Source organism: Pipra filicauda, unplaced genomic scaffold (genome assembly GCF_003945595.2).
Source record: "Pipra filicauda isolate LSUMZ 115617 unplaced genomic scaffold, ASM394559v2 scaffold181_size1560634_pilon, whole genome shotgun sequence".
In the NCBI taxonomy this organism is placed as follows: Eukaryota; Metazoa; Chordata; class Aves; order Passeriformes; family Pipridae; genus Pipra; species Pipra filicauda.
Window position 1 is genome coordinate 700,639 of NW_024104289.1, and position 20,026 is coordinate 720,664.

The 20,026-nt window shown below is 42.3% G+C and overlaps 1 protein-coding gene across 3 annotated transcripts in view; it reads left to right on the forward strand.

The window, feature by feature from the left end:
* The window catches only part of ITPR2 (inositol 1,4,5-trisphosphate receptor type 2), a 267,849-nt gene that overhangs the window by 218,002 nt on the left and 29,821 nt on the right, over nucleotides 1-20,026 (forward strand). For all 3 annotated transcript variants that reach the window (XM_039379969.1, XM_027711719.2, XM_027711720.2), the window contains 7 exons: nucleotides 1,100-1,207; nucleotides 3,176-3,368; nucleotides 7,067-7,192; nucleotides 10,275-10,450; nucleotides 11,771-11,935; nucleotides 14,059-14,254; nucleotides 16,298-16,390. In XM_039379969.1, coding sequence (XP_039235903.1) covers nucleotides 1,100-1,207; nucleotides 3,176-3,368; nucleotides 7,067-7,192; nucleotides 10,275-10,450; nucleotides 11,771-11,935; nucleotides 14,059-14,254; nucleotides 16,298-16,390 — 1,057 coding nt within the window. The remainder of the gene's footprint in view (nucleotides 1-1,099; nucleotides 1,208-3,175; nucleotides 3,369-7,066; nucleotides 7,193-10,274; nucleotides 10,451-11,770; nucleotides 11,936-14,058; nucleotides 14,255-16,297; nucleotides 16,391-20,026) is intronic.

Here is a 20,026-nt window from a genome sequence, read left to right on the forward strand (position 1 = left end):
TTTCTCTTTAGATTATTACAAGATCTGTTTGGATCTACTGTTACTTTTAGACTTGATCCCTGACAGTCCTTTTGCAGCTGTGCTGTTATTTTTATAATTCCTCACCAGACTGCAGTACATCCTGGTCCACCTGTGGTGATCATCACTTCAAAGCCTGGTTCCTGTGGTCATTTTGCCTCGTTTCTAATGGCTGTGTCTAGTCTGTGGTGGTAATGTCAGTGTAGTGATTCAGACCCGGGTCACATCTGCGAGGCAGCCTTGCCTTTCCTGCCTCGGTTTTTTCCCACCTTAAAATAGGTGAAATGCCTCATTCATTCTGGATGAAAACCACTCACTAGGATATGGGGAAAACTGCATTTTTAGTGTGTTCTCATGTTTTATAATTAGGTCTTTGTCTCTCACTCACCTAAGGGAGGTCATGAATGCATTTGCCAACTTTCTTGGGTTTAAACTTTGTGCAGCCATTGAGCATTTAAAAAGTTTACCATTGAACATAGAACAGATGTATTTTACGAGTCATATAAAGTATATAATTTATAAAAGCTTGTCGGAAATACATATTTGTGTTTGTGTATATATTTGCTATGTATATAAATGGTGTAGTTTAGAGTGTATTTTCCCACCACTGCAGTCCAGCTGCCTTTGAAATAGTTGTGGACTTTACTGCCATTGTTGCCAGCCCTGAAATACCAACCTACAACCTGGTTTAGCCTTTTGAAATCGCAGAGAAAAAATTAATTGGAAATGTAATTTTGTACTCAGAGGTATGCAAATTTTATGTCTAAACTCAAGTGAAAAGAAGCATTCAGTCTAATTTTTTGGCATTTGTCAAAAGCCCTCCAAAAACCATCTAGGCTGCAGGCTAAGCTGCCTTTCATAAATCTCAGCCGAAGACTTGCTGCTGACTTTTTAAGACTAAATTATTTCTATTGTTCTCAAGTAATTACATTTTTGTTGTTATCTGTGGAAAGAGCCCCACTGGGTTGAGCATGTAAGTATATGGGAATGGGGGGAAGGAGGATTTGTGGTAGTTAAGTGGAGATGATAAAGCTGAAAACATAGCAGCAGGACATAAATCAGATTTTTCTTCTTTTTCTAGTTGGCTCGTCACAATAAAACATTGCAACAGATGCTGAAGCCAGGGTCAGATCCAGATGAAGGAGATGAAGCCTTGAGGTTTTATGCCAAACATACTGCACAGATAGAGGTAAAGAATTGCTCCCTGGAAGATTGAATATGAGACAAGTCTGCATCTTGTGCATGGTGTATCACCTCTTTTTAAGTTTCTGAGCAGCAAAGCTTATTCAAATGGTGCAGATTATTTATGAGGAGAAAGCTGAATAATGTGCTTTTGGCTGTGGGAGAAAAAGGAATGCACCTATATCAAAAGTGGCTCTAAATAATCATTTTACAGGAGCTTTCCTCTGTGTTACCAAACATGTTTTGTTAGGGAAATACTGACTGCGGATAGTAGCTGTGTCATGAAGTCAAGAATAATCTTGTATGGTACATCACTCAACTAAATAATCATGAGTTTCAAAGCCAGTGATGCTGGCTGATCAAATTAAAAGTCTGGCTCGAGTACAAAGGGGTTTTGAAGTGGTGTAGACATTCAGTGTGGCTTTTGTTTAAAAGACTAAGGCTTGGCCTGGTTCAGCAGTTCTGTTCTCTATTTTAAACTTTACACCTGCCATGGATTGGATTTAGATCAAGAACCACAGAGGTATTTAGGTTCATAATTCTTATATCCCTTTTTGGGCTCCTGCAGGTTTCATGGGATCATAGGCATCACGATAGGAGCTGGGCACTGGAGTAGCTCAGTGACTTTGTCAGGAGCAGAATTTCTGTGGTGCAAAGGCAGCTGCTGCGAGAGCCTGCGGGGAGCGGAGGCATCTGGCTCTCCCTCAGAAAAGCTGTAGCAAGTCCAAAACTGGCCAAGTGTGAAAAATGCACAGCATGGGTGCACACAGGCCCAGCCTGAATCTGGTCCAATAATCTCCAAGTCCTTCAGTGGGCTCCCAGGCTCCTCCAGCACTGGAGCTGAGCTTGCCTGGAGAGGGAGCAGTCCTGACACATGACTCAGTGTTGTCCTGCCTTCCATCAAGACAGACCACAGCTGGGTCCTTCTCTGTTTCCCACCACCCCTTTTGTCTGATAATGGTAATGTTATCCCCCCACAGAATAAATGGAAGCTCCATGGCTATGGTTGTCCAGAGGGCAGCTCAGAGCTCCTCTTAATATATTTGAATACTCTGGGCATTGCTGAGATATCTCTTGGCAATTATCAGCTGAGTTATCTGGGTAGGTTGTAAATTTAGGCATTAAACAAGCACTGTGGTCAGCTTTTCTGTGGCCAATAACTTCTTCTGCAACCCAGCACTGCTGCTACACAAAATAGATATTCACAGGTCTTTCTCTGAAAGCAGACCGGGACCTGTTTGGTGTGTAAGATATTATCTCCCCTATATTAAGGTATCTCATTTGTTTGATTTGAAAGTCAAATAGTGGGGTTTTTTCACCAGTGGCTGTACAGAGACATGGGTGTAGGAGTTAAAATGAGTTTTCTACCTATTTTTGTGTTTTTAATAATGCAGAGTCCACAATCAGAATGGGGAAGCAATTTTGATGACAGTGGGGTGAGATGAAATAAAATCCAGTTCACTCACTGATAACTTGGTCAGTCCTGAAATACAAACAATTCAGAACCTTGGGTTTTGCCAAGTAAGAAGATAAAGACTGACAAGATATGGGTGCTGTCTGAGTAACAAGGTGCTATTTTTGCATGTTCACCTTCACAACTTATCCCATCACAGAAACAGACTCAAGGTGAGCAAATAATTTTGCAATCTGAGCAGAAAGCCCCTGAACTTCTGCACTTTTTACTGGGAGAGGTTTGTTTCAGTTTGCTGCAAAACTGAAGCATTCTGAATTGGAACAATTTTTCTATTTGGGGAAGTCTGGACCTGGGTTTTGCTTGAGGCATATGTTGGCCACTTTATTCAGGCAGGTGTTTGAAAATAAAAAAGTAGTTTTACTCCATTTTGGGACTTTATTGTGATGTTCAAATAATTTATGCATTAATTGATAAATAAAAGGGGAGCTGTGAACAAGAAAAGATATGACAAAATGATTGGATAGTCACTGATCCTGACAAAAATGTGTATTTTATTTATAGATTGTTCGCCATGATAGAACAATGGAACAGATCGTCTTCCCTGTCCCCAATATTTGTGAATTCCTCACTCGGGAATCCAAAAGTCGAGTGTTCAATACAACAGAGAGAGATGAACAAGGCAGCAAAGTCAATGACTTTTTCCAGCAGACAGAGGATCTGTACAATGAGATGAAATGGCAAAAGAAAATTAGGAGTAAGTATTGCAATTTCAAAAAATGGGTTCACTATGCTAAAAACCTGCTTTTAAACCTTAAAATCCTTTGATTTTAATAATACACTTTTCTCTGTTCATTCTGATACCACCACAGGCAAAACTGTTCAGGGCTTGAGAGCGTAGGTCAGCTGAGACACTTGCATGCCACCGTAAAAGAGGCATAATATGGAGCAGTCAGTAATGTGTTCAAGATGATGTTTTGGACTCCAAAAGTTAAATTGAGGGACGGATGAACTGGGTGTAGTTCTACTCAACTCAATAGCGTTGCACCTAATTAAGCCAAGGCCCCTAATATTTAACAAAAACATGTGTAGCTGCATATTTGAGGTTTACAGATTCCTAAAAGACCATTAAAAAACTTGTAAATGTCAGTCACTTAAAAACATCTCTCACCAGAACCTCAGCTGCTTTAAATCTGTCCGACTCCCATGGAGTCAGTTCCCCTCTGCCAGTTCACATCAGCCTTGCGTGACTGGGCTGCAGGGTGTCCCAGTGAGCCCATACTGGTGTCCCCCGTGACAGTGGGAGAGGCTGGCAGGCATGGCCGAGATCATGGGGGAGAGATCAGAGCAGGGGCACGAGGAGGAGGGGCAGTGAAGCCAAGGCAGGTGTCCTGAGTTTCTAGTTTAGTTCACTGATGGGCATGAGATGCTGGAAAGCAGTGCCATGGAAAGGGCTCTGGGGGTCCTGGTCGGTGGCCAGTTGGACATGAGTCAGCAGTGCCCTGGCAGCCAGGAGGGCCAACCCTGTCCTGGGGGGCATCAGGGAGGGGACTGTCCCACTCTGCTCTGACCTGGGGCAGCCTCATGTCGAGTCTGAGGGCAGTTTTGGGCACCACAGTGTAAGAAAGATGTTAAGCTCTTAAAGAGTGTCCAAAGGAGGGCAATGAAGATGGTGAAGGACCTTGATTTGAAGCCATGTGAGGAGCGGCTGAGGGCACTTGGTGTGTTCAGCTGGAAGAGACTGAGGGGAGACCTCACTTCAGCTACAACTTCCTCAGTAGGGGAACAGGAGAGGCTCTGTGTCTGTGGGGACCAGGGACAGGACTGAGGGAATGGCCTGGAGTTTGTGTCAGGGCAGGTTTACGTTGGATCTCAGGAAAAGGTTCTTCCCCCAGAGGGTGGTTGGGCATTGAAAAGGCTCCCCAGGGCAGTGGGCACAGCACCAAGGCTGCCAGAGCTCAAGAAGGGTTTTGGATGATACTCTCAGGCACATGGTGGGACTCTTCGGGACAGTCCTGTGCAGGGCTGAGGGTTGGACTCGATAATCCTTGTGGGTCCCTTCCATCTCAGCGTATTCTGTGATTCTCTCATTCTGTCAGAGCCACTAGCTCTCACCAGGACTGGAGCTGCTGCTGATGTCCCAGGGACAGGAGGCTCCTGCCAGCTCAGCCACTATCAACTCTGCCCTTTGCTTTTGGAGCAGAAAGTTGTATTTTATATATCATGGAATCACAGAATGGTTTGGGTTGGAAGGGACCTTAAAGATCATCTCATTCCAACCCCCTGCCATGGGCAGGGACACCTTCCACTACATCAGGTTGCTCAGAGCCCCATCCAACCTGGCCTTGGACACTTCCAGGGATGGGGCAGCCACAACTTCTCTGGGCAACCTGTGCCAGGACCTCCCCACCCTCACAGGGAAGACTTTTTTCCTAATACCAATCTAAACCTACTCTCTTTTAGTTTGAATCCATTCCCCCTTGTCCTGTCACTCCAGGCCCTTCTGAATAGTCTCTCTCCATCCCCCTTGCAGGCTCCCTTCAGGGACTAGAAGGCCACAATTAGGTCACCCTGAAGCCTTCTCTTCTCCACGCTGAACATACATAAAAATACATGAGAGTCATTCACTGCTAAAATGCAGGTTCTCTAGGAGTGTAACAAATCAGCTGCTCACAGCAACTGATCAGGAAGGAAAGGAGGAACAGGGTCTGTGGTCAGAGCAGCAGGGAGTCTGGGTAGTCAAAGCAATATTTAGCAACCTTAATGTGATGGAAACCTGGATATTGGTTGCAATTTTTATAAATGTCAATTCTCAGGCTATAATTTTCATTATAGCAGTAATAAGTCTTCAGCATGAACCCTATCAGCCCAAGTCTTCTTCTCTTGATGGTACTCTAAGAACTTGTCTCTACTGGCAAACTGACTGGAATAGAAGTGGAAAAATAAATGATTCCAAAATAACTCCCTATCTGCACAGTCTGTTTGGGAATAAAAGTCGCTATATTGTAGAGAAATTATTTCAGTAACAAAATCATATCTGGGGGGTTTGCTTAAGAAACACAAATAAAAGAGCCCAACTCAACACTTAGATGCACCAGACCTGCCTAATGCTATAAACAAAGAAAATTGGTTTATTTTTATTCAGAACAGAAATTCCTCAATTCCTTTCATGAGTGGAATGGCTCACAAGTCTCTGTGTTGGTTTTTTTGTATTTGAAAAGATAATACAGGTTGAGGCTCAGTTCATTCTGTAGCCAAGTATCTGTTAGCATGCAGTGTGTGTTGCTTAAATTGACAGATGTCATTTGCAGTGGCTCCAAATGCTTAAATCTCAGCAGTCAACAGTTTAAGGTTATCACAGTGAAATCTGAATATTTGCCTAATCACCATTAAAGTCTATTTAAACTAAAGCCTGAGACAGCCATTTGCAGTCGAAGGAGTCTGCTGTTTATAAAAAGTTAGCTGGTTGTTCTGCATATTTTCCAGGAGGTTTTCAGTACTTTAAATCCTTATTAATAGGGACACATCATGCACAAAACTCCTCTGGCTAGAGATCTTTTTGCACTATTGCACATAGAATCTTGTTTTGAATGTTCATTTATACGTATTGCAGTGCGGTCATATATATGAAGTGCTTGCCTGGGTCTTAGCACCCTCTGATTTTCTTCTCAGCCTTCTCACTGAATCGTTTATGTGACTCTGGACACAAAGGCTTAACCCTGTTTTGCCCTGTTTCCCTTTTTAGCCCTCTCTAACTAGGTTGTAGGTTCTTTGGGATATGGACTATTTCTGTGTGTTTTTACAGCACTTCACATATGGAGATCATGGCTCGTTTGAGTCCTTTTAAGCAGGAGGACAGAGCTGTTTGTCAGCAGGTGACCTTGGACATCTGAGTATCATGCAGGAAATAGTCAGCTTTCGTAGTACCAAACCCCAGTCAGACCAAATTTTATCTGCTTCCCAAAGCAGATCAAGATGTTTTTGGCCTGACAAAGGTTGGGAACATACCAGAGTTCTCAAACTGTGCCTATTCCATCGTTCTTTACATAATGGCAGCAGTGCACTTGGTCCAGTTAGGTTATCTGGATGACCCACTCTGGGTCTTCTGGTTGACTGGCATTCAGAGTGCTCAAATCTATTTTTTGTGTCCCCTGCACAGAGGCTGCAGTTTCATAGGCAGCTGAAAAGACTCTGTTGCAAAATATCCAGTCCTAAAATCTTACTGGGGCAAAACTCCCATATATAATAAACTGCATTGTGATCTTTGGATTAAAAGCTCTGTTTGAAGCTATGTTTTATGTCAAACCTATATTTAATATTTGTGTATTTTAGTTAATTTTAAAGATCTGCATATTTTCTACATTAATCTGTATTTTTTAATTCTCTTCAGACCATTGCTGATTGAGTTTCTTCCTGCTTTCATTTCATTGATGGCTGCTCTTTTCCCCTTTCTAGATAATCTAGCCCTGTTTTGGTTCTCCAGACACATCTCTCTCTGGGGGAGCATTTCCTTCAACCTGGCTGTGTTCATCAATTTAGCAGTTGCTCTCTTCTACCCTTTTGGAGATGATGGAGATGAAGGCAAGTGGAGTTTGGTTTTATTTTTCCTTTTAATTTTAGATGCTTTCATTTGTGAGGTTGACAAATAAAACTGCATCTTCAGGTGCTGCGGAAGCCATTCAGTGTCTCCTAAGTAGGTGCCAGATGTTGTCTGAAACGTGGTAGTTGATCTTCTGCGTTTCACGTGGCCCACACAGTGTGGAGTAAAATGGACAGAACATAACCTGAAGATTATCTAGATGATCTCAGCTAATTTTTTTTTTTTTTTTTTTTTAATATTGCCATATTGCAGTGTCCTACTGCAGCTTCTGAACTGAAGGAGGATTCCTGGCAGCAGAGGGACAGAGATTCCTTAAAAGTGACCAAATTGAATGACTTGCAGCCTTGAAACCATAAAGAACAGAGTGATTTGAAAATTTGACTGTGTTGTTTATTGGGATAAAGGGGCATAACTGTTGCAGAGGACAAATGCATTACATAAAAATATGCTTAAAACCTATGATTCTGTCTCTGCTTCATCCCATGTCACAGGAAATATTTAATGGAATTTATTGTTTGCTATAAATGCAGCAGACTAGCAGGAGGCCTCTTCGAAGCCAAAACAAGCTTAATCGGGATAAAGGAGACTAAATAGTTCAGAATACTGGTAATGGGAGCAGAGCCATTCACCTCTGGGTCTTTGATTCATGTCCAGTCCAGTCAGTAATGTGACTGAGAGTCACCTCTGTCTGATGGCATGTGAACTGGGCTGGTGGAAGCAATCCAGCTTCTAGTAGATACATGTGCTTTTCACAAACACCACAGCTGGCACCGGCAAACATTCCTGTTGGCTGGCTTGAACAGAAAGGCAGCAGATTAAAATATACTGGCAGGGGCACCACGCTGCCCTTTCACCCCATGGGGTGGTCTCTGCAGGTCACATCTCCACAGCCTGGTGTAGTAAAGCAAAGTTTGCAGGGCTGGGGCCTGGAAAAGGGAAGCATTTGTGCTCTCCTGTTTGTAAACTGAGGGAGTCAGCAGGAGTGAGTACACACGTTAGAGCCCATGGAGGATGAGAGGAAAAGTAAAGAGTTAAAAGTAAACCTTTTAAGCGACTAAATTTTAGCTAATCTATACTCATGGAAATCCTCTGGTCTGCAATCAGTCGGTATTAATACTTATTTTGAACTGCAGATTTATGTTGTATTAGTTTAAGTGGCCCCAGTAATCCTGTGATAGCACATTTCAGGAATCCAGTTCCAAGTGCTTGTAAAAGCCAGAGGGATTCCTGAGCAATAAACAATACATGTCACCAAATGGGATTAGCAGGTCATGAGGCAGCTTCCTTAATTCCAGCCTCCCCCTCCACCAAAGCCAGACCCAACAGCTGGAATTTTGTCTCCCATTTTTCCCCTTCACTCTGCTTAAATCCACCTGTCTGAGGTGCCTGTGCTGAGCTAATCATCCCAAAATGCTGCCTTGTAGTAGGTACCTAGCAAAACTGTTCCAGCTGAAGACAGCTCCTGAAGGGAGCCTACAGGAAATATGGAGAGAGACTATTTACAAGGGCCTGGGGTGACAGGACAAGGGGGAATGGATTCAAACTAAAAGAGAGTAGGTTTAGATTAGGTGTAAGGAAAAAATTCTTCCCTGTGAGGGTGGTGAGGCCCTGGCACAGGTTGCCCAGAGAAGCTGTGGCTGCCCCATCCCTGGAAGTGTCCAAGGCCAGGTTGGATGGGGCTCTGAGCAACCTGATGTAGTGGAAGGTGTCCCTGCCCATGGCAGGGAATTGGAGTGAGATGATCTTTAAGGTCCCTTCCAACCCAAACTGTTCCATGATTCCATGAAGGCTCCTTGCCTCTGGAGTGCCTGTCTGCCCGTTATTGGTGTGGGTCCTGCTATGTGAAATTGTTGGATCTGCAGTAGGGAAGAAGGAAAAGTGATTTGTTAAAGAACCACAGAGAACTTTGGCCTTACCTTTCAGATCCACTTGAAAGATGTTTTTTAGGATCCATTAAAAGTTTCCAAATCTTGTCAGCGGAGAAATTATCTGACAAGAGGTGACCTTGAACCTCCTGCCAAGGATATAAACACTCCTGAACTTTGGAAAAGTTCGGATGCCATCTGAATGTTGAGGCTAGGGCCTCATCTCATTGTTTTCTAATCCCAGTGATACTGCTCAGCTGTGCATCTGTTGCCAAAGAGATAGCATGATTGCCATTGTGAGTTTAGCTAAATTTTCTATTCCCTTCTCCCCCGTCACTGACCTCTCGGTTCATCCGATAACAATAGAAGTCAGTGTACAAGTGTGACAGTGCCCTGAGATCTGAATGTGCTTTTTATATCACAGCAACATGGTGTGTTTCTAGGGCTTTAAGCAGAGGAGAGAGGCGAATATAGGGGCATCTCTCAAAACTCAGGGAGAGCCCGGAGCCAGCATCTTGCAGAGCAGCCGAGACCGGCTGTGCAGACAGCGGCTCACATGCCCTCGGGAGCTCAGCAGGACCTGGGACCCCGCTGCCTTCCCGGGAGCAAGGCACAGCTATTCAGCTGCTCCCAGCCATGCAGATGCTGCCTGTCCCTGCCCAAGTCCCCGTGGCTGCCTCCCGCTGCGGGAAGTGCCTTGCTCCCGTGCAGAGGCGGAGGCTCCCGCTGAACACCCGCAGCCGGGCGGGAGAAAGACGCTTTTCCAGCCGAGGCGCTTCGGTGCAGCTGGGGATGGAAACGTGACACTGCAGCGCTGTGCTGCCCCCAGGACCGGCTATTTTGTAGCTGAGCAATCATGGACTTAGACCGGAGGAGCCCTAATGATCCCTGCAGAAGGGAGCTGATTAGCAGGTTGCTCCAGGAGGAGGGTAAACTGCTCCATCTCTGAGCACTCCTTGGATTTTAATGGAAATTTCATTATCTGCTCTTATAATTACCTGTGCAAAAATCAACAATGCTATAAGAATAATAACTCTCACTGCAATTTGGGCAAGTCGTGGTCAGCAGTTGCAGTGCATGAATCACACTTTTGCTAAGATTATATTGGCAAAGGAATTGATCTTTTGGGGCTGTTTCATGGGGAAAAATGGAATCTCCAAAGATGCCTGTCTCAAATCTCCCTTTCTCCTCTGCACAGGCACACTCTCACCGTTGTTTTCCGTGCTTCTCTGGATAGCAGTGGCATTTTGTACAGCAATGCTGTTTTTCATCTCCAAGCCCGTTGGTATTCGCCCCTTTCTGGTGTCTGTTATTCTCAGGTCCATATATACCATAGGGCTCGGTCCTACCTTGATACTTCTCGGTGCTGCTAATGTAAGTACTTAAAAAGCAAGGGGAATTTCCCTGCCAGCAGAAGGAAAGATATTAAGGGTCTCCTTTTAAAAAACCCCTTTCATTAGAGCTGTGCGAAAACTTCTTTTTCTGGTTCAATGGTTAAGCCAAAAAAATAAATCATTTCCAGTCATCCTGAAACAGCAGGGTCAGCAAAGTGGGAAGCTAAGAAAAAAAAGCTGTTTTCGTTTTGTGCATATGCAAATGTTTTAAAATCAAAAACAATATGAAATTTAAAGAAATATTGCTATATAAGGGCAATCAAGTATAAAGTTTCTCACGTTAAAAGAATAATTTTCTCTACAAGTGCACTCAGCAATATTGACACCAATTTGTGAAATGTTTCTGTGACGTTAAGTATATTTTTGAGAAGAAAAGAGTTTTCAAAATTAAAAATTCTCTCAGCCCTTTGCCAGATCTCTTAACTTAGGCATGAATAATTTTGCATGCTTACTGAGCTTGGTGAGATACACAGTGGTGCTCACAAGGCATCTCTTTAGATTTCTGCCTGACTGCTACACCTCTAATTCACCTCAGTATTGGGATACTTGCCACTAGTTCTGTGGGAATTTCACATACTTAAAACTACCCAGATGAAGGTCAAGGCAAGTAAAGTGCTTGCCCATGTCAAATTTGTGAACAAAAAAATATGTTGAGTCCTCATTGGTTGTCCTAGGCTGCCAAACAGGTGAGGTCAGACCTCACCTTCTCACTCCTGCACTACTGTTCAAGTGCAGGCAAAGCTTGGGAGCAATAGAGAGCCTGATGCTGTTGCTTAAATTCTGTGCTTCAAAAATGTCCCCAGTTTTCTTTTTTTGTTGTTGTTTTTAGGGATTTTATATTGAAAACCATGATCTGAAGGAAACAATAGATCTCACACGCACCCCCCACCCCCCACACTTTTTGTTGTGTTACTTTTGTTCTCTTTGTAGTAGCACTCCTAGCTGCTTTCGCAGAGTCTAAACTCAAGATCATTAGGAATTCACTCCCCAGTTGTTGGGGTTTTTTAATGCCTCATGACATTAATCCCCCCCACCTGCTCTGTAAGGTTATAGAAATAAATCACAATTCATAGAAATAAATCACAAATGAGGCACAGTGCAGTGTCAGAGAGGTGATGTCCTTCCACTTACTCTCATGGGCTTGTTCCCAGTGCACCATTGGAGCTGGATTCCTCACACCTCGCTCCAGCTATCTAAAAGTCGAGCATTTAGTCAAACCAACAGGTAGGCAGCAATGCAAACACTAACTAACAGGATATTTTCTGATGGAATAAACCTAGCCTTTGTTACCCCCCCACAGCTTTGTAACAAAATAGTGTTTCTGGTGAGCTTTGTTGGGAACCGTGGCACTTTCACCCGTGGCTACAGGGCGGTCATCATGGACATGGCTTTTCTCTACCACGTGGCATATGTCCTGGTCTGCATGCTGGGCCTCTGTGTGCATGAATTCTTCTACAGTTTCCTGGTAAGTATGTGCTGCTGTGCAGGGGAAAACTTTGCAAAAATAGAAAATACCGTTACCCATGCAGCTGTCTTCAATTTCTTCCTGACAATCAAGCCCAAATCATGTGTATTTTTAGCACGCTGTTGCATTGCTGCCCCTTAGGAGCTGCTGTTTTTGTTAGAACCTGTTCCTGTTAGGACTTATTTTATCTACTTTAGAGTTGAAAGTTTGTTCCTTTCTTTTCAGACAATCATCATCATCAAGCCCAGTCCTTTCTCCCAGCTTTCCTCATATTCTGTGTCCGTCATTCCTGTATCTTGTGTCAATCATGACATTTCTGGGACAGGAGTTGCCCACCAGTGTGTGCATCATACCTATACCAAAGTATCCCATTCCTCAGCCCTAATAAAATAAATTTTTAAAAATTACTTGGGAAATGGGGATGGCATGCTTCTGGTGTAGCAGGGAGATCCATCACTTTAAATGTATCCCACTTCATTTTCTTTTGTTGCCATTACCCAGATGGAATGCCTTTTTATAACGTGATACAGGTGCAGTGAAAATGAATCACACAAAATTATGCTAAACTCCACTAACTGCTCCCTTCATGCTGAATAGCAGTAAAAGGTGTTTCACTGCTCTTGTTTTCTAATCCTGTTGCTTTATACTGGAACACGTGAAACTTGTCGGGAGACTGACTAAATTGTGGTCATTTATATGGGTTTGCTTTCCTGTTGTATCTTTTTCTCAGCTTCCTGAATAGTGGTGAACTCCCAACACTTCAGAGATGTGTTAAGGACACTAACATTTTCAGGGGTTCAGTGATTAACTCTGGTTGAGCTCCTTTTGAAATCAGATTTTCCAGATCTTTACATTAAAGTCTGCTTCAAAGTTTGGGCAGATTTCAAAGGAGTCAAGATCTGTGGCTGTAGCTGCAGGATGTTTTACAAATTGATATAACTCTCCTGCTTAAAAAATGCACAGCAAATTACCTGCTATTCCTTCAATGAGTAAGGTGAACTCTATCTTAAAATCCTTTGCAAAGTGTCAAGTAGTTTAAGAAACATTCTATGGACTTACTGTTTTCAGTACCAATGTCCATTATTCATGGTCATTATAATTGTCCACGTTCCCAGGTTCCTTTCAGGTTTTCACTTAGTAGTGGATGTATTCTAAACTCTACTATTTGTTCTTCAAGTCTTTGCCTTGTATGGAATGAATGATAACTGTCTTCCCCCTTTCTTCCTTTATTATTAATACTTTCACAAGGCTGTGGATTTCAGATCCTATAAATTGGGGCTAATACCTTCTTCTGTGGAACATTTTGATAAATCATAGTGTATCTCTTTATATCTGTAATCTGAGTGTTTTCAAGTGGAAATATATACGTTATAGATAAGGTCCAAAGCACTATAGAATGTAAATAAAATTGAAAGAGAAAAAAAGTTATAAGTTCTTGTAAAGCTCCTGCCACATTTAATTGCTATTTTAGGCCTTTGGCATTTAAGGCAGTATTATTGTAATATGTACTTTTCTTTAAAGTTAAATACCAGGAAGATGCAGTGCAGGATAAAGAAGAATAGAAGTTTCTAGTTTTATACAAACAGTGCCATGAATTTGTTTTGACTTAAAAAGAGGTGGCTCTGATCCCTGTATATGTGAATGGCTTTTAAATGATGCCATGAGCTCAAAGAAACAGTTTACAGACATTTAATTACTTAACATGTATGAGTGCAGTTTTGAGTTGCAGCCCATAATAATCAGATGGGAGATGAAAAATTATTTTGTAGGTATAGATCCATAGTATAAAGACATTGTTTTTTAATTCTAATCCAGCCTGGTTTTGAACATGGGGAAGCAATGGATCTTGTTGGTCACTGTTACCCATGTCTGGATCAGGCTCTATTTACTTTGTGACTTTTGATTATCTTAATTTATCTTAAACCCTGAAGTTCTGTGCTAGGTTTTCTCCTCCATAAGCATGCCCAGCTCCTGCTGAAATCAGTGGGAATTGTGGGTTTGTGAAGCCAGAAATGTAGAACACAGCTCGATATATGTTTCAATAGTTCAGATTGTTTTCCTATGTAGCATCCATATATTGCCTCATTTGTATTCATTTTTCCTCTACTCTGTGCCTTTCCCAGCTGTTTGATCTGGTGTACAGGGAAGAGACATTGCTAAATGTGATAAAAAGTGTTACCCGGAATGGTCGTTCAATTATCCTCACTGCAGTGCTGGCACTTATCCTGGTTTATCTCTTCTCCATCATTGGTTTCCTCTTCCTGAAGGATGACTTTATCATGGAGGTCGACAGGTTGAAAATCAGGACCCCTGCTGCAGGTATTGTTTTTTATATTAAAATTTGCATCCAACATATCCCTTTTCTGTCTGCCTAACGTAACTTCCACCTAAGGACATCAAATTGCTTTATTTGTGCCTGTGAGAGCAGAACTAATTCCATATACCTTAGCATCCAGTTAAGTCTCTGTGTAAAATTGAATGGGTTTATTTGTTGAAATACTGAAACCCAACACCTTTGATTTGTTATGTTTGCTTTTCAAACTCGTGATAACGTTAAAAAAAATAATCTCTATTTCCTAATTATTTGGAAAAGCACCTCAAAGTGGATTCTATTATTTCTTATACCACCTTAAAAGCAGCTCATAGTAATTTCTGTGTACTATATGAGGCATATGATTAACATGTAGCTGTATTTGTTTGATTACATCCAGCAGAAATTTATTACAGAATTCACACATCAAACGATAGGAGGTTTCCTGGAGCATCTTTTAAATGTAGTGTGTGTTTCATATAATTTTTGTGTAATCCTGGCTTCAGTAAAATCATTGGGAGGTTTTTAACCAGTTTTAAAAAGGCCGGAATTCCAGCTTTCTGGCATAAGAGGTTTTACCAATGTGAATAGAGAGTTACAAACTGGCTTTGCTAGAAAAGAGCCAGGTCTGGTCTGTTGAGCACTTTGTATGTGTTGCCAACCAGCCTGCTTGGGAGCATGGGCAGAGAAGTAACTGTCTGCATAGAAATACCTGAGAATAGCTTGTGATTAAATTCCTAAGGGCATGATTTTCCCCAATCCTGAGCTCTTCAGACCTGCACACAAGCGCAGAACAACTGGTGGGATCCAGCCTGGACTGTGTGCACTCAGTGTTTGCCAGCCTTTCCCTAAAGTTGTTATTTCAGGATTTAAAGCACACAAACAAGGCAAAGGTCATTCAAGACTCATGGGCATGGTGTTCTTATATAGCTGGTTTGATACCATATTAAAAAAAAAGGAAACCTGACAGATTTCTTAAACATACTATAATTTTATAATTTTTTTTTTCCACTGATCATCCTTTAAGGGCTAAGTTGGCTTATATTTGACTTACCATTCATTTCTGGGACAGAATTTATGCTGTGAAGTTCCATTTCAAAGGTAGTTGTAACCATCTTAGTAAGATGTGAGGGTGCACACAGCACTGGTCTGATCCGGTGCAGGAGCTCCTGTGTGTTTGTGTTGCTTCTGTCGAGTTCTTGGCAGATTTTTGTGGTGTGGGTATGTTCTTGCTGGCTTCATACATTGCCATTTCTGATCAAAAAACTCATCAGGAAAATATGCTGACTGCATACTGAGGGAACATTATGCTTCCCAGGACAAGTGCTTTAAATTTTTTCTTTATAAAGTAGCAGAAAGAGAAAGTCAGAGTGCGTGTTTTCTCCCTTACACACATTGTCTTAGTCTGTTACTTTTGTTGTATGATTTTGCCTTCGGGTTTTTTTCCCTTTAAACCTTTTTGTACCTCTGATTTGAAATGTAGAAAATTGTTGAAGATGCACAAGATAAAATTGGTTTGATAAAATCAAGCTGATGTACACATTTACCCACTTTGGGAATGTTAAATTAGTGTTTTACACAAACCCATACATATTTACAAATGAGTACAAACTGTGTTATAACTCTTGAAAACTCTTAAATATTCTACATTCAGGATAACTGAACATCAGCTTGGTGTCCTTCTTGTCAGCTTTTGTGAATAATTTATCTAATGGTTTTAAAACTGACATTATTTTCATATCTGACAGTTGTTTCATGCTTTGAATATATTTTGTTCTAACCAGAAGCAGCAGCATTTGATGTAGATTCATTAATTTCAGGAGATGAAATGGGAATAACTGTGATATACAGTAAATATAAAACTGTGTTTTTGTTCACAGTTTGCTGTGAGCTGTTGAGGCAAACTCTTTGAGGAAGAAGGAATTGGTGATATAATTTGTGCTGTTTTTCCTTCTTAACTTTCCAACTCAGTGATTCACTTCTAGAAAATAATGATTTAAAACTTCACATCAATGTGATATCTTTTTGTCAACATCCTGCTCTTCCCACAGGTATTAGTGAAGTCCCCACTACAACCCTCACATCAATGATGGGAGCCTGTCCAAAAGAGAACTGTTCCACAAGCATCCCAGTTGTTAACCCAGGTTAGTACAGAAGTTCCCTCAGACTGATGATCAGCTAGAACCAAGGGATCCTTGGCAGTGTTCGAGGCCAGGTTGGATGGGGCTCTGAACAACCTGGTCTAGTGGAAGGTGTCCCTGTCTATGGCAGGGGGGTTGGAACAAGATGATCTTTCAGGTCCCTTCCAACCCAAACCATTCTGGGATTCTATAATCTAAGTATTACTATTGCAGGGACTTTTGCTTGTGTGAGAAGTAATGATCATTGTTGTGAGCCAGAAGTGCCCAACTTCTGCAACGCTTGGAGCTTAGTTGGCAGCTTGCTATTAATGGGAGTGCTTCCCACACCTAATTTCCAAATGCACTGACATTAATTTTGTTATTAAAAGAGCTTGCTGAATCATTATGCCTGAATATACAGGTTGCTTCGTGCCAAGTGACTTAGAGAAAAAAGCTTGCTGCTTATCTGCAGCATCCTCACCTGCACACACTGAGCCACTCTTAGATCTATTTAGGGCCACATAAGTTGATTTTCATAGCATAGCACATATATAGCAAGCTTTTGTGTATTCTTTTTTTGTGCATCTAGGCCAAGGCCATAGTGTAGCCATAAAACCTAAGAACCCAGGTCCAGGAGTGTCTGTCTCCCACTCTTTTCATGTGGCACAGTCTATTGTGGAGGTTAGTCTTTCACTCCAGATATTAAGTTTGTTTTAGTGTGTTGTGGCCTTTGCAGTGGAGGTGTGTGCACAGTGGTTGATCCACAGACTTAAAACATTTATTGCCACAGTTGCCTGTGGTTGCTGGCAGCTGAAGCTGAGGACATAAATGGTCCCTTCCTACCCTGTGTGTTAGTACAATGCTGTTTCATAAGCTTTATTCTTCCACTACTAATTTCTGAGTTTTTAGGATCAAAGGCTTCAGGCAGAGGGCTATAAAAGTAGGCTTTTTCTCCCCAGCTGGTGTGTAAACAGGCCTCATAAACAACATGGGAAGCTGTCTGACGAGATAGAGAAAACAGTCTAAGAGCTATTGGCAAAGCTGCTGCATTCAAAGAGTAATCAATCAGTCAAAAGAGACGCAGTGTGGCTTTTGCCAAGCTCTTTAAATGATAGAAATCTTACATTTCTTATTGTTTGGGTACTGCTGCTTTAAAATCAAACCATAATGAAAGGGAGCTGTACAAGACATCTAAGGGTACTGTCAGTTAATCTTGAAGAGATTTTATTTATCCAGTAACATTAAAAAAAACAGCATACAGCAAGAAGAGTTTTGCTCACCTTAGCCAGTGAATCACCTGTTCAAAAAGGTCTCATCTCCCTTGGAGTCTCCCACTCTTCAGTGCAAAGGCATTTCCAGATCACTTCAGTCTGTGCCTGGTGAAGTTCTTAATCACCTAAAGGAACTTCACATCCTACAGTACATGTCTTCTTGTGCTCTGTAACCCACAAAGACCTGAACTGGAAAGGTGCACAGATATCTGTTTGTAAAAGGGGACATTTCCAAAGGCTCATTCCACGCCCAGGTTTGGTACTACCCTGTGCAGGTTCAGCTGGATCTATGTGGGCACTGGTGTGTCTCACCTGCCTGTGCTTGTGTGGCTCAGGAGCCAGGTAGCTGTGGGCTGTCAGATGAGGCTTTTTGAGGTAAATCTTCCTCTCATCCCACTTCCTACCCTGTGATTAACATTGTGGGGTGGCCTTAGTGCTTAACCTGCTCTGCCTTTGAATTAAACTTAATCAGAGGACAGCCAGCCTAATGCTGTCCAGCCACTCATGGGACACTCGCCAGCCTGGAGCTGGTTGCAAATAAACACCCCTGAACCTCAATTAATGTCAATATTGGGGCCTTAGCAACAATTCACTGTACAGATCCACTCCTTTCTTTCAAATATGGGCATGGTTGGTCACTAGGAGGGCCGATCCTGGGTTCTGAATGCTGCTGAGCAGCAGAGGCAGAATTGGCTCCCCCGCTGAAGGCAGCCCTTGTTACTCCACATCTGGGAGTGGAAATAGGATAGAGAAATGAGTGTTTGTACATTCCTCACAGACTACATTGCTGCACTAGAGGTTTCTGCCAGCTTTGTGATTCTTTGGCAAAGATCTTGCAACCTGAGCTTTCCCTTCTGGGTGCCATGTGGGATGCTGACTCTGTGTTGCAAGATGTGCCAGTCAGGTGATGCATCTTGCATCTCTGTGAAGCCTGAGCTTGGTCTGAATTTGCATCCCAGTGCACATGGAGAGTGCAGTGCATGGAGAGGGTTGCTGGTAGGTCATTCTCTTGTGTTGCAGCTTCCAGTTTTCAGCCGTGGTTTGTTCCCAGTGTTCACCAGAATCTGATCATCTGTTGTTCCCAGCACCTGACTCTGGTATGGTGAACAGTGAAAATGTTGTAGCTACCTAAAGGAAATAGAAGCTGTGGCTTTTATCAGAGCTTATAATTTGTGTCGTGGATGGCCACCTTCTCAAGCACAGATATTGGCTCTGAAAAAAAAGATGGAGTATTGTTTGGGAGGAGGAAATAAAGCAAAAATTAGTTGATATGATGAAAATCACTGTGCTGGTAAAAAAAAGTCCAGATATGACAGGATAAGAAAGGTTTCTTGTTTCAGTCCTTTCAGTTTCAATATTTAAGTAGTTATTTTTAAATCTGGAATTACTAGTCATAGTAATGTCTTTAATGACCATATAATTTAACAGGAAGTCTATCCTGATGTCTGCTTTTGCTTTTCTTTTTGCTCAGAGTTCCTTAAATCAGGAGTTGTTTCTCATTTAATTTACTTGCAGAGCAAAAACAGTGGTGGCAAAAGCAGCAGATACCAGCACTGTTGTGCACATCCCAGTCATGGGATGTATGCCCCACAATTTGAGGATCCCGTGTTTTAAATCCAAATTACTTGTGTGTAATGTGAGTGCTTTTGGTCAATTCAATTTATTAAAGTCTACCTCGGTGCTCCAGATGATGTGGTGGTTTGGGGCTGTTAAATATGTTTCAGTCAACTGTCACAGCAGGAAGTTGTTATTTATTAAATTATGTTACAATGAGTGCATGAAGCAAACCAAGTGTGAATCGCTGTCTGAAGCGAGCGTATCCCTAAAGAGAAAGGAAGGCAGGAGAAATGGCAATCACAGCCCTGACCCTTCAGTGCAAGCCAGCAGGACACATGGAACAACTCAAGCAGAGCTCTTCAAAGGGAGGCTGTTGATGCAGCCCCAGCATGGGAGCTAGTGCGTGGTGGGAGGAATTCTGGCCAATGCAGACAAATTCCCCCCAGGGACTGGTGTTCCAGCCCAGCTCCTCTGCACGTTCAGACATCTCCTGCACAATAGTACCCTCTGTGGCTCAGCCAAAACCACGCAGCAGCTCTGCAGCAGAGATAAGAATAGAATCCAAGTTTTCAGGCTGAGGTCAGGGAGAGCCTTTCATTTAATGCATATCAGACCTGTGTGCTGGTGGAAAGATCGTGGACAGATTTACAGGTCTAAAAGCCAGCTCCTCCGTAATGGTTTGAAATGCTAACATGACTTGGCTTGTACATGAGTAGGTAGAGGGATGATTTCACAGGAAGACAATCCCTTCACAAATGTGCTTCTAATTCTGTGTTTATATTGCTTCTCATCTATGAATTTTTAGGAGGCCCAGTGAAACCAGTGGGAGCAC